We start from the raw sequence: 12,509 nt of genomic DNA, 5'->3' as shown, positions 1-12,509 counted from the left end.
AGTACAAAAACATTTGGAACTCGATTTTCTAGAAATCGGTAGATGGCGAAATGTTTACGTATCAAATTCGAGGGCAAGACTGTGTAAAATAGAAGTAAAATGCGTCAAAAGTTCCGAACTATAAAATCCATTTTTTACTGGGCTACTGACTACGAAGTCTGAAAAACACTACATACATAATATCTGCGTACAATAAAAAAAAAATTAAACAATTTTTTTGTAAACTTCTACTTTTCATTCAGTCAGTAAAAAGTTTCGTAAAACTTTTTTCTTTTAATTTCAGTTTTAAAATCGTCAATGCTCGCCGTATATGTATGATTGAATACTTACCATTAACGAGCTCAAAGTATAACCATCATACTTGTTTGGCAGAATGCATCTGCATTTCGAGCGCAATGTGAATACAAAATGTGATTGCACAATCCTATCGCTCTCATGGATGGGCAAAGTTCCTGATGACATACCAGAGGTAAGTAAAAACGAAGCATAAACTAACCTAATGAATAAATTTAATAAACTGAAACGCATCGTGAATTCCAAAAGTCTAAATACATAAAAGCAGATTAACCAGTTATGCATACTTGCACTGCTATACCATTTTTACGTAAAAGTAAAAACCCAACAATTCTACATGTTAAGTGCTATGCGTTGGGTAACCGCTTACACGCAAATTCCGTTTGACAGATTCTTATGTGACAACTCTCATGCAAAGCTAAGTATGCATAACTGGGCTATAAGGCTACTTCAAGGGTACCAAGAAAATTTTGCTAAGTGGCGTATGCGATTTGTGAAACATACCACAATGCAGCGAACAAAGATGGTGTGGTCAGACATACCGCTACTTTGGTTTTTTCGATTTTGACAGTTTTGGTCTACATGTAAACGACTCCTCAGAAACATTAAACGCACTGAAATTCACTAATACCTGCAAGAAAAACCACACAATTTTTCACATTTTCCTTATTAATTTGTATGTAAATTATATATTTTTACAATTTAACAAAATTTGATGTTCTGACATTTTCTTTTAACATCCAATTCGGCCAGGACGGCGCATCATTCTTGGAAACACACTATAGTACCATAGCGGAATTATACCAGGTGAAGTAACTAGAGCGAGAAGAAAGATTTATTTGAAAAATTGCCTTAAATTTTGACTATAAAGCAGCCGAATGTCAGAAAATAAAACGAGAAAGCTATTTTGTTACTTCACCTGTTTATTGCGCCATGCTATAGTACCATGATTCAATAATTAAAGCTTATATAATTATTGACATCCGCGGTTTGACACTCTCTTACAAAAGGTTGCATTTACGAATTTTATTAGAAAAGGTACTAGAAAAGTACACAAAGTAGCAAATTAGTAGTGAAATTCCTTTTATAAATTCTAATGCATTTGTAGGAAATTTGGGATTTTAAACGAGCCCGATTTTTTAATTTTTATTTGTTTATCTTAAATTGTTTAATGCAGAGTGCAGAGAAACTTGCAATTTTGAAGAAAATTTACTCCCCTGTTCTTGCAAATAAACCAGTTGAAAAAAATTATAGTGTCCCTCCAAAACGAAAAAAAAAATGCCAAAAGTAAAACTTTTAATTTATAAACAAATTTTCACTAGAGCTTTACCAAAACATTTTAGATGTGCAGTTTTATAGCATAGTAAATTTAGTATGATAAAATGGAAGTTTAACTTGGCTAAGGGTTCGCGTTGATTCCTAATTTTATTTTTCTGATGGTGCTAGGCATTTGCGCTCGAAATTTGAGATAAAAAAGTCAACACAAATTATCAGCCAATTAAAACATGCAGCACTAAAATTTAATGGACTATAAAACTGCATACCTAAAGTTTTCTAGAAATTCTGAAAAAAAAATTAATTTTGGTGAAAACTTTTTTTATAAATTTAAACTTTTACCATTGCAGTTTTTTGTTGCGGAAGAACACCACAATGATTTTCAACTTGTTTTTATTATGTAAGATTTATTCACAGGAACAGGACAATCGCTATTCTAAAAAATTAATGAATCGAATAAAAAACACTGAACTCATTTATGAATTTTAGCATTTTGTTGAAGGAAAGAGAATGTATCTCGTCCATTCTCTCAACACATTCGACCCAAAAATACACCATCTGAGTCTGGCGAAGGCCAGACGGCGGTCGAGAAAATTTTCTGTACTATCCTCATCCTTTAAACACGATGTACACAGTGGATCCCTATGGTGACCATATTTCGTCCCTATGGCTTGTGCGCCGTAATCATTCCTATCAGGGCTCGTAGATGACTCCTTTTTTTCTGAGAAGGAATATTGCTACCTCCCCGCCAGCCCCTTTTCAGGTAACAGGTTATTTTGCAGGTTTCAATAGTACACCAACGACTCGAATGAGTTTTGTTTATAAGATCCTTGATGTACCCGATCGTTCCCGCTATACTTGGCCCTAAAATTATCTCCGGTCCAATTGGAAGCTCCAGAATACCGTAGCTCGCCAGTTCATCAGCCAGTTCGTTATCATGAACACCGTAATATCCTGGCACCCACACAAGTTCAGGATCATTTCATCTTGTAACGCAGCTCAGCTCCAACTTACATTCCTGGACTATCTTGGAAGAGGTGCGCGCGGTATCCAATGCCTTTAGAGCAGCTTAGCTATCACTGCAGATCCTGATTTTATGCCCGCGCCACCAAAGACTTCTGATTGAAAGAGTGAAGTAAACCAACTGAAGTTACCGTCCAGATGCCATTCAGCTCCAGTGCCGCTTTCAAGCCGCCAGTGCCGCTTTCAAGCCGCCAGTGCCGCTTTCAAGCCGCCAGTGCACTCGTATCTTGTTCATATTTTTCCCGAAGACTTGTGAAAACAAAAGCTTATTATCATTTCTGCGGCATTATTTTATGCGAAGAAATTTCTTTTTAGTAACATAATATAATGGACGTAATATTTTTTTTTTTCTTTTAAGAACAATAATAATACAAGTAACCATTTTAAGTACTTTAACCAAAGACTTGCCTCTTCATTAATTAAAACAAGTTCAAAAAAATAAGAGTTGTATAATAATTACGTTGAATACTGTAAATCCACCCAAAAGCATTCTGGCTGATGCATCTGTTGTGGTGTTGTTAGTAGACAGTTCGTTTCTTTCACCAGTTTCAAAATTTATTTCTTCCAAGTCTCCGTAATTCTCGTGTGACTTGGTATTCATTAAAGCTTTCAAGCGCTGCAAAGCACCCGACGGCGCTTCCGTCTCAGTGTTATAGCGGATCGTTAAGAATGGTGCGTAGTCCGCTGGAACATCGTCTGGCTGATAACCATAGATTAACATCTGCACGAATAAGTTAGTGGTATTGTCGTCCTTAATGACGGCTTTAAGACTATTCGGAGAGAAGTGAGAATACTCCGCTACAGGTGGATTGTATTCGCTCGACGTTCTGTCAATAGTATGCTGCAAATATTTAATTGCAATTGCATATAAAAAATAATGATTAGCATATGTTGCACATACATACATGCATATGTGTGTACATTAGATTGCATCACAAAAAAAAAAAGTTGCGGTTTTTTCGCTGGGATTACAAAATTTATATATTATATCTACGTTAGTGAGGTGGACCGATTAAAAAATTCCTCCAGAAATGGAATTTTTATTAAAAAGTATTGTTTCTTAAAGGATTTTTTGAAAAAATCCCCCCCTCCCAAATGACAAAACAGTTTAAGCTTGAAAAATCAGCATAAAAATATTTAAAAAAAAAATTCAACGGAATCATAATGAGATTCTTCTCGCTGTTAAATAAACAGATAAAATTGGGCCGTGTATGAGTTTATTTGCAAAGAAATAAAGCCTAAAAATCTCATTACTATGATTCCGCTGAGCAATTTAAAATATTTTTAAGAACTTGTTTTTTAATTTTAGACAGTTGCGTCGTCTGAGTTGATTTTTTTTTCAAAACATCTTTTTAAAAAAATATTTTTATTTATAACAAACTCAATTTTTCGAGCTCACGTAAATCTTAATATATTTGCGAAATATTTTGGTGCAAGTCTCAAATTATAATAGATTTTATATTTCCAATAGAAAAACAGTACCGATTTTTTTTTTTATGGGGAGTGATGCAGTCTAATATACATATGTATGTACATATCTACATATGAACTTTTATACATACACATAACATAAAGTGGCTTTACAAGTGAAACTTACATCAAATATTATAAACCGCACGTACGTTATGAAACTACTGTCGATATAGTAAAATGTAACGGTATGATTTGATGGTTCCTCAGTGGAAGTGTGTGAAGTCTGATAAGTCTCATACAGTAAATAATCACCTGCCAAAAAATTTTTGGTTACGTGCATACATATGTATGTGTTGTTGGCAAAATGTAGATCATTCTACCAAAACCTTACCTTTTTGACGTGTTCCCTGCTCAATTATTTTATCAGCATCCCCGAAATCGCCAAAATATTCCATATCGTCATCCACATCCACATCCGTCATTTCTTCGCTTTCATTGCTCGCTTCCGTTTCATTCTCGTCGATATCATAATCGAATTCTGGTGCAAGTATGCCTTGGAATTGCTGATCTTTATTCAGTATATACGATGGATTTATATTGAGCATGGTCTCATTGAACCCATAAATTGATATCTGTACTTCAAATAGATCGAAGCCATTAATGGCATTTGTGTTGTTGTCATTGGGAATGGCAACTATATTTCCTTTCACCAAATCATTTTGGTAACTAAAATACACATCTGCTAGAACGTTCTGTGTTTTTTGAAATTGTAAAATAAAAAACATAAATTAGAAAAAAATCTCTATATATCGTCGTTTAAAGTACAAAACCGCGTATCAACAAAATTCAAAACCGCGTATGTGAGGTTGCATAAATTATTTTCATAGTATTTGAGGAAATAACGCTCAAAGGCTAGTATACATATTTATGCAATTATTAGCGCTGTCGATCCCGAGATCTTGGTATTTTTCAGATACCAAAAATTTCGGGATTAGCTTGTATTAGTTCCGCGATCCCGAAATAATTTAAATGTCGAACTGAAGGAATTAAAAACTTGTTTATAATAAAAGCTTTCCAATTCAATAAATGCACTTGCGAACGGGTAGGATTGTTGTACAAATGTCCGAAGAAAATAATTTTCTAAGCAGCTTCAAATTTTAAAATTTTAAGTTAAGTCGAAATATGACAATTTGGATAGAATCGTCCATATACAGGGTGTCCTAGACCTTCTGAAATCGAGGAACTGCCAAGTCGGAGATGCTCTGGCTTTTGGTCGTGTTACCAACTTCCGGTTTCACCCGAAGTGGGTTAAATAGATTGGAAGTCCATTTTTTTAACCGGAACTTCATTTCAGAGAAAAGTTTCCGAGACAAGTTACGTATTTTTATGCGAATCTGCGTTAAAAACATTTATTTATGTATATCCAATAAAAAAAAATAAATCGATCTGTTTAACATCCCCGACTTGGTAAATAATATTTTTTCGTTTTCCAATAAAAACAGTTTCACTCATTTCAGAAGTCTGGGAGCAGTGAAGTTCGAAAGTCATAGTAAAAACATGTAGTTATGACCCTCATCGATTCGCCACTTCGCTGCTTGCTATGTTTGAGTTCCGGTCGCTTAACGAAAAACTTTGTATGTGAAAGCAACAACAAATTTAGCTATCAAGGATGGACGAAAGCGAGTTTGGTTGTACCTCATTGAGTTCGTTCGTTTCGCCACTCGCTAACTGTTGGCAAATCGATGACGGCTTTGTCTAATTAAAAAAAGAAATGAACTTGCGGTCAGTTTAATCTACGTACGGCCGAAGCCGGATGTCGGTAATACCATTAAAAAATAAATCATCCCCAATTTAATGGGTCAAAGTTTTGGGTTAAAAAAAAAACACATTTTTTCTTTACTTTTTAGAGGGGGTACACGGGTGGTCTAGAACACCCTGTATACTTATGGCGTTTTATTTTCTAGCAAAAAATTTCCAGCTTCTCGTATGGCAACATTATCAGAGTGCAACATTTTTGAGGGTAGAACCTTGAGGTCAAAAAAGATAGTGGCTGAAGTTAAGGCTGGTTTTCACTATGTCAAATGCAATGGCGTTTGTCGTCCAATAAATAAAAAGCACATTGTCAAAAGGAACTAAAAAACGGCTTATACATAAATATGTCCGTTTTTAGCCCATAATATAATCAGAAAAGGTATGGGAAATGGGAATAATTCTGTGTCAATATATGTTGACAAAATTTGTTGTCAAAATATGACATGGTGGCAATTAGCCTTTGGAGATGGAAATCGTTAGGTAACATTGCTTTTATTTGAAGTCTTTCCAAAGGAGATTTTTTATATTTCATAAGAAAAAAACTTAATGGTTTTTATAAATGTAAACGAGCAAAATTGTAAAAAAATTTAATGCATTAAAATTTTTCACCAGCATTACTTTGGATAATTTAAAGCCTTACAGAAGTCTGGGCACCGTAATTATATTGCATGCGTCGCACGTTTTTCATTTCGAATCTAAAAATTAAATTTTAAAATCCAAACGTATCAGGGCAAAAATGTATGAGTCTAGGAAAAATTATTTTCTACTTTTTAGTGCATTTATAGAAACGTGGTATATTAAAAAGATTTTTTTTTTTATTTGATTACTTTTTCAATTTTCATCAATATTATAATAATTCCTTTATTGGTAATTTCTCTTGACTCATTTTACTCAGCTTAATGAGTGGCAGTTAACTTTTGAATGATTTTTTTCAAATCCTTGTTTTGTCAATACTAATTTGTTGATGCCTTAATTTGCATTTCTCTATATTTATCCTATAAATAGCTCTAATACGAGCATGTATTACGTATTTATGCAGTTACTAAAGAAGAAACATGCAAGCAAAATTTGCAAGGCTAACGAACTTTATTTCCAACAATTGGCATTAAATAAAAACCAATTTTATAAATCGTACACATGCACATACATATGTATATATATGTATATTAGGCTGCATCACTCCCCATACAAAAAAATCGGTATTCTTTTTCCATTGGAATTCTATAAAACCTATTATATTTTAAGACGTCCACCAAAATATACCTCCAAAAAATACCTCCAAAAATGGAGCTTTTTTGGAATAAAAATATTTTAAAACATTTAAAAAAATTTTCAATGGAATCGTAATAATGAGATTTTTGATGCTGTTTTTTTAACTTTTTTCAAAGACTATTCAAATGATGAACGGGAAAGGTAGGATGAACGAGCGGCGTTCCAAGTTGAATTAAGATGTGTTGGTATTTGAAAAAAAAAATAATAATTGGGACATGAATGAGTTTTTTTTTTCAGCAGAAATAAAAAGAATGAGAAAACACCTTTCTACTGAGATCTCATAAGACTTTATCAGAATAGTTTTGACCCAGTTATTCAAGTTTTTCGTAAATAAATCCTTTGAAAAATGTTAAAAAAAACAGCATCAAAACTCTCATTGTTATGATTCCGTTGAAAATACTATGAAATATTTTTATGCAGATTTTTTGAGCTTAATCTTTTTTGTCTTCTGAATCAAAAATTTCTTTAAGAAACCATTTTTATTCATAAAAAACTGCATTTTTGGAGGAATTTTCAAATCGGTCCAGCTCGCGTAAATCTTAATACTTTTCCGAAATATTTTAGCGGACGTCTTTAAATATAAAAGATTTTGTAATCTCGCCGGAAAAACGGCAACTTTTTTTGGTGATGCAGTCTAATGTATATATATATATAAACTTATTAATATTCAATATGGTGCGCCAAATATTGCGACGGAAATGTGAAGTTCATCGTCAGTGCATGTGAAGCAAAATTTTGAGAACAATTTATTATTTCATTAAATGTGTAGTATATGGATGTAGTATGCCTAAATTTCTGGCACTGTCGTACATGTATGTATGTATGTATGTTCATATGCCCATTTGTATTTAGCCGTGTTTGCCGGCCAATGCCACTTATATTCTTCCTAGTACGGTTTATAAATGCCGCGATTTTGCAATCACACCACAAAAACATATGTATGTACAAATTTATAGTTTCAAATTTAGGTGTTTATAAAATTTTGCACGAATATTTACCCGCATGGATGTATTTATGTAAATACCATACCCAACGGTGTATATGTATATTTAGAAATGATGTATTGTGACCAAAATTTATTTGACCTTACTTGTTCCGAAACTATTTCGATGTAAGTTATTGGCTCTGGAATTGCATAGTTGAAGCCGACTACTGGATTTTTATCCACTCCGACGAGACGTGATTGTAGAACATCTTTTAGTATTAATTGATCGTTAATAATACGTGCACCGATGCCGAAAACGGATTTACACTCGATCCATTCTAGTGCAAAAGCGGCAAAAATCAACACGTATTGCCATATTGCCAATTTCGTTAAAGGCATTTCGAGACTTTTTGTGGGCGCGATGACACGATTTTTAGATTTCTAAATACATATATCGTAGTATATTATATGTATGTATGTACAATAGTGAAGATATTTTCGTATGTGAGTGCGAAAACATGTGAAATACTTATTAGCAACAAAAACAAAATTATTTGTTTAGTGCGAAAAATTTAGCATACCGACTGGATCACTTCTTGTCGCCTCAGCGTACTCGTAGTAACTGAAAATTTCCCTTTCCTTAAAACTGAAATATTTTCGAAACTTCGAAAATGTATTTAAATTTTCACTGGAGAGAGCCAAAATTTGCACATGAGTACACATGAAAATGAAATTGCGAGTATAAACAGAAAAATAATGCAGGGAGAGCGCCAAAAATTATTAGATATGCCCACTTGTGAATAATGAATAAATTCTAACACTTCTATAAGAAAACTTGGCGATCAACTTGTAAATAAAATTAAATATTCAAAATTCGTATGTGCATTCATAATATGACCGTTCCTCTCGCAATATTTTCTTATACATACATATGTTGATCGTTTAAAAACATAAGCACTCTTTTGATGCACTATCAGCACACACACACACACACACCTGTTATTCGCCATCTGAGGAGGCTCTCTGTTTTGCCCTCAAGTGCATAACCTGTTTATAAATAACGTGAGAGTTTTCTTTTATTACATGAAAAAGATGCCAATGAAAGACGCAAATGCAATAAAAAAAACATCTGGGCATTGCTCATACGACATGGTGTATGGAGAGGCATTTCTTAAGTACTCAAAGCGTACATATGTATGTATGTACATATAAGTATAAGCTTTACAATATTATGTACATACGAACGCATGTATGTATGCACATATGCATGGTCGTTGGGCTTTTGGCCTATAGGCAGGCGTTCTTTGAGAGACGTAACACGGCTAGCTTTGAGTATTTAAAATTTAGTAAGCTAAGAAAAGTGAATGTTAACCAAATAAAGAGTTAATCAAAACAAAATTGTTTCTGCATAAATTCATTTCATGGATAAGTCTTAAGTGGCTCAACATTTTCTCTCGAGTGAAAAGAATAGAAAACTTAAAATTGCATAGTTTTTAAATAAAATTAAAAATATATTTATGCATAATGTACATATGTACTTTAGAACTACATATATTATAGGAATACAAATCAAGGCGAATTAATATAAGGTGATAGCAGGAGTACAAATACAAAAATTTACATGTATTTTTTTTTTGCTTTGGCGGCATAAACTGTCAAAATCTGTAAGAGTGTGTGTAGAAATTCAAACAAAATTTTTCAATTTGATATCAGACGCCGTGCGGCGAAACACATACACAAAATCAGCTGAGCTAGTAACACCACCTTATATAAATTCGCCTTGATACAAATCTTAATGCAAACACGAATATATTACACCGTGCGACAAAAATCAAAAAATTCTAAAACACACAAAAAATCATTAGGGCTGTTCAGGATCTTGTACATATGATCTTGGATTTGCATGTTCGTTGCATTTGTAAATTCACAACAATAAAAATGCACACGGTTGCCATGGCCGTAATCAAAATATTTGCAAATGCAATTCCAACTGCAAATCCAAAACCATTTCCACAACATCCGGAACAGCCCTAATATTTTCGCGGAACTAGGGACAAAAAATATAGTAAAACTCTGTTTTTAGGTTTTCTCGTCAGTATATTTATTGAAATGGCTTTGAAATTCCAAAGATATGATTTTTTCCATAAATTATTTTAAAAATTCCGTGCAATGTAAAATAACCATAGAACTAAAACCTGTAGAACTAAAAAAAAAATTAAGTATTTTTGTTCACAACGGCGAATAGGTATTGATTTTCAATTAATTTTAATTAAAGTTATTTTTTAATAAAATAAAGTCAGAAGGACGAAATTCTAAGATGTGGTCGTGTGAATATTAGTTTTTAACGCAAGTAAATATTGCAAGTTTTCAAGAATATGCAAAGATAAAACGTTAGAAGAACATTTTAAATACCTATTCGCCTTGTGCAACAACAAATTGTATTTATTTTAATTCTACGAAATTTTCTCTTTCATTTGATACACATGTTGTTATTCTACATTGCACTAATTTTTTTTTTTAATTCTTTCAATTAATCATACCTTTGAAACTTCAAGGTCCTTTCAAAAAATATCTTGACATCATAGAGAAAAACTAAAAACGCAGTTTTACTAATTTTTTAGTCCCTAGTTCAGCGAATATATTAACTTTTTTGTGGGTAAATTTTACTGTCACACGGTGTTTCAGCACAGTTAACCTGTTTTTTTTTTTTAAGTAGCACTTTGGAACCTCTCCTCCAATTTGTGGTGTGGGTTTTGATGTTCTAACATAAATGGAGGAATTTATAATTTTACGCCGCCTTCAAACGGCAAATGGTTTTTGTGAGAAGCCTTTTCAAAGTAGAAATCCTCTCGAAGGTTTGCCGTTGCTCGCCTAGAGGCGACCGCTGTTAGAAAATACTTTTCTAAATTCCAACTTGCACGTTGTAAAAGTGTGGCTAAACCTGGCCATGCAAACGCTTTTTCTACGCATTTTGCTACCAAAATGCGAAAGCGAAAGTTGGCTTTCCCGTGTAAACAAACAAAAAGTCCTTTCCGCAGATTTGCCGAAATCTCTTTCGGAAATAAACATTGCAAGGTGTACCCACAACTGAAATTACGCAAATCGCTTTCGAGAAATAATTTCAACTTGCTCGTGCTGCACTAACTATTTTCATTTTTGCTGCAAATGCTGTCAAACCAATTGAGTGTTGCCGTGTGACGCAATTTTTGTCGAATTTATATAAGATTATAAAAATGTTGCATCACAATTAAAAAAAAAATACTTGTAATTAGTGTATTCTCTTGATATGAACAATTCAAATATTAAAACATTTTTGTATAAAATAAAAATTAACACCAACAATTTTCCTTGGAAAAGAATTTTCCTTACCCCTCTATTCTGACAGAGGTACAGAACTTAGCTCATCACTGTTGTGATTTCTAGTGCGCCGCAAAATATTCCACAAAAATTCGATTCTAAAAGCTAGAGAAATACACCCAAATCTAAAAATTTGTGTTGTAGCGGCATGTTGGTTGCAGCGGCAAACTTTGAGGCGCAGTGGAAAACACAGCAGTGATGAGCTATGGTTTAAAATTAGGGGGAATTGAGAGCGCAAAGTGGCAGAGAGCTTGAGCAGAAAGCTGCTGAAAAAAGTTTCACAAGCAATAATTTACTAGCAAACAAAAACCGCTGAGCTTCACTTTACGAAAATTATAAAATTTATTTCGATAATTTTTAAGTTTAAAATAACTGCAAATGTTTAGGAAGAAAGCAACTAGTAATTGCCTTACGTTTGCTTAGCAAATTACTTTACGCAAACTTTTAATTTATATTCTTCACAAATATTCTGTTTTATGCTTCGATATGTAAACAAAATTTCGATCAGATGTACCTAAACTTGCAAGTTTTTTTCTCATTTTACGTTCGCGCATTTTTTTCGATAGTTTCCAATTTGAGAGAGAATCGTTCACTACTCTCCTGTAAGTTACTGCTGGAAAATTTTCACTAGAGCTCTATTCGATCAGACTAATTGTGAATATTTTATTGAAAGCTTTTTTCAGACACTGTATCTGTGTGGAAAAGTACTTAAATAGGTTTCACTGCATTGCGGTTCAAAAATAAGAGGAGACAAATACTATATTCTAATACTTAAGAACAACGGTCTATATTAGCTTTGCTCAAAATATTTGAATTTAATTTACAATGATTTATTTTTAAACAGGAGGAAGGTTGGAAATTAAATCGAACAAATTATTACCAAGAGGGATGGCTGGCTACAGGAAATATACGTGGCATTGTCGGTGTAACATTTACAACTTCACACTGTCGCCGAAATATGGACTTTCCTCTGCGTACCAATTACAACCTGCGTGGACATCGATCAGATGTAAGTAACTGCTCACATACAAGCATTCTATATAAGTACATATTTGCAAAGACAATACACATTTCATCCAAAATTTGTGAGATACCAGTCTGACAAAAAAAAACTAGAACAAAAATCCGCGACTAAAAG

At 33.2% G+C, this 12,509-nt stretch overlaps 2 protein-coding genes across 2 annotated transcripts in view; one reads left to right on the top strand and one right to left on the bottom strand.

The window, feature by feature from the left end:
• The window catches only part of LOC118737241 (tubby-related protein 4), a 32,768-nt gene that overhangs the window by 4,619 nt on the left and 15,640 nt on the right, over positions 1–12,509 (top strand). The window contains exons 3-4 of the mRNA XM_036467630.1: positions 284–469; positions 12,216–12,380. Coding sequence (XP_036323523.1) covers positions 374–469; positions 12,216–12,380 — 261 coding nt within the window. The 5' untranslated portion in view covers positions 284–373. The remainder of the gene's footprint in view (positions 1–283; positions 470–12,215; positions 12,381–12,509) is intronic.
• On the bottom strand, positions 2,879–8,821 carry LOC118737242. Its single transcript, XM_036467631.1, has 4 exons — positions 8,180–8,821; positions 4,397–4,757; positions 4,190–4,317; positions 2,879–3,433 (listed from the first exon to the last, which is right to left on the bottom strand). Exons 1-4 carry the CDS (start codon positions 8,411–8,413, stop codon positions 3,023–3,025), a joined length of 1,134 nt encoding a protein of 377 aa, XP_036323524.1. The 5' UTR covers positions 8,414–8,821; the 3' UTR covers positions 2,879–3,022.

This window comes from Rhagoletis pomonella, unplaced genomic scaffold (genome assembly GCF_013731165.1).
Source record: "Rhagoletis pomonella isolate Grant_MI unplaced genomic scaffold, Rhpom_1.0 Rhpom_scaffold_00004, whole genome shotgun sequence".
Classification (NCBI taxonomy): Eukaryota; Metazoa; Arthropoda; class Insecta; order Diptera; family Tephritidae; genus Rhagoletis; species Rhagoletis pomonella.
The sequence above is the reverse complement of the archived record's forward strand: the minus strand, read 5'-3'. Positions and strand labels throughout refer to the sequence as shown.

Bases quoted from the DNA above. Each gene is read 5' to 3' on its own strand.
- LOC118737242 (XM_036467631.1), bottom strand. From the start codon at position 8,413: ATGCCTTTAACGAAATTGGCAATATGGCAATACGTGTTGATTTTTGCC. The intron at 4,758-8,179 runs GTAAGGTCAAAT...CAAAAAACACAG, and splicing joins TCGAAATAGTTTCGGAACAA to AACGTTCTAGCAGATGTGTA. The intron at 4,318-4,396 runs GTAAGGTTTTGG...ATTTTTTGGCAG, and splicing joins GCAGGGAACACGTCAAAAAG to GTGATTATTTACTGTATGAG.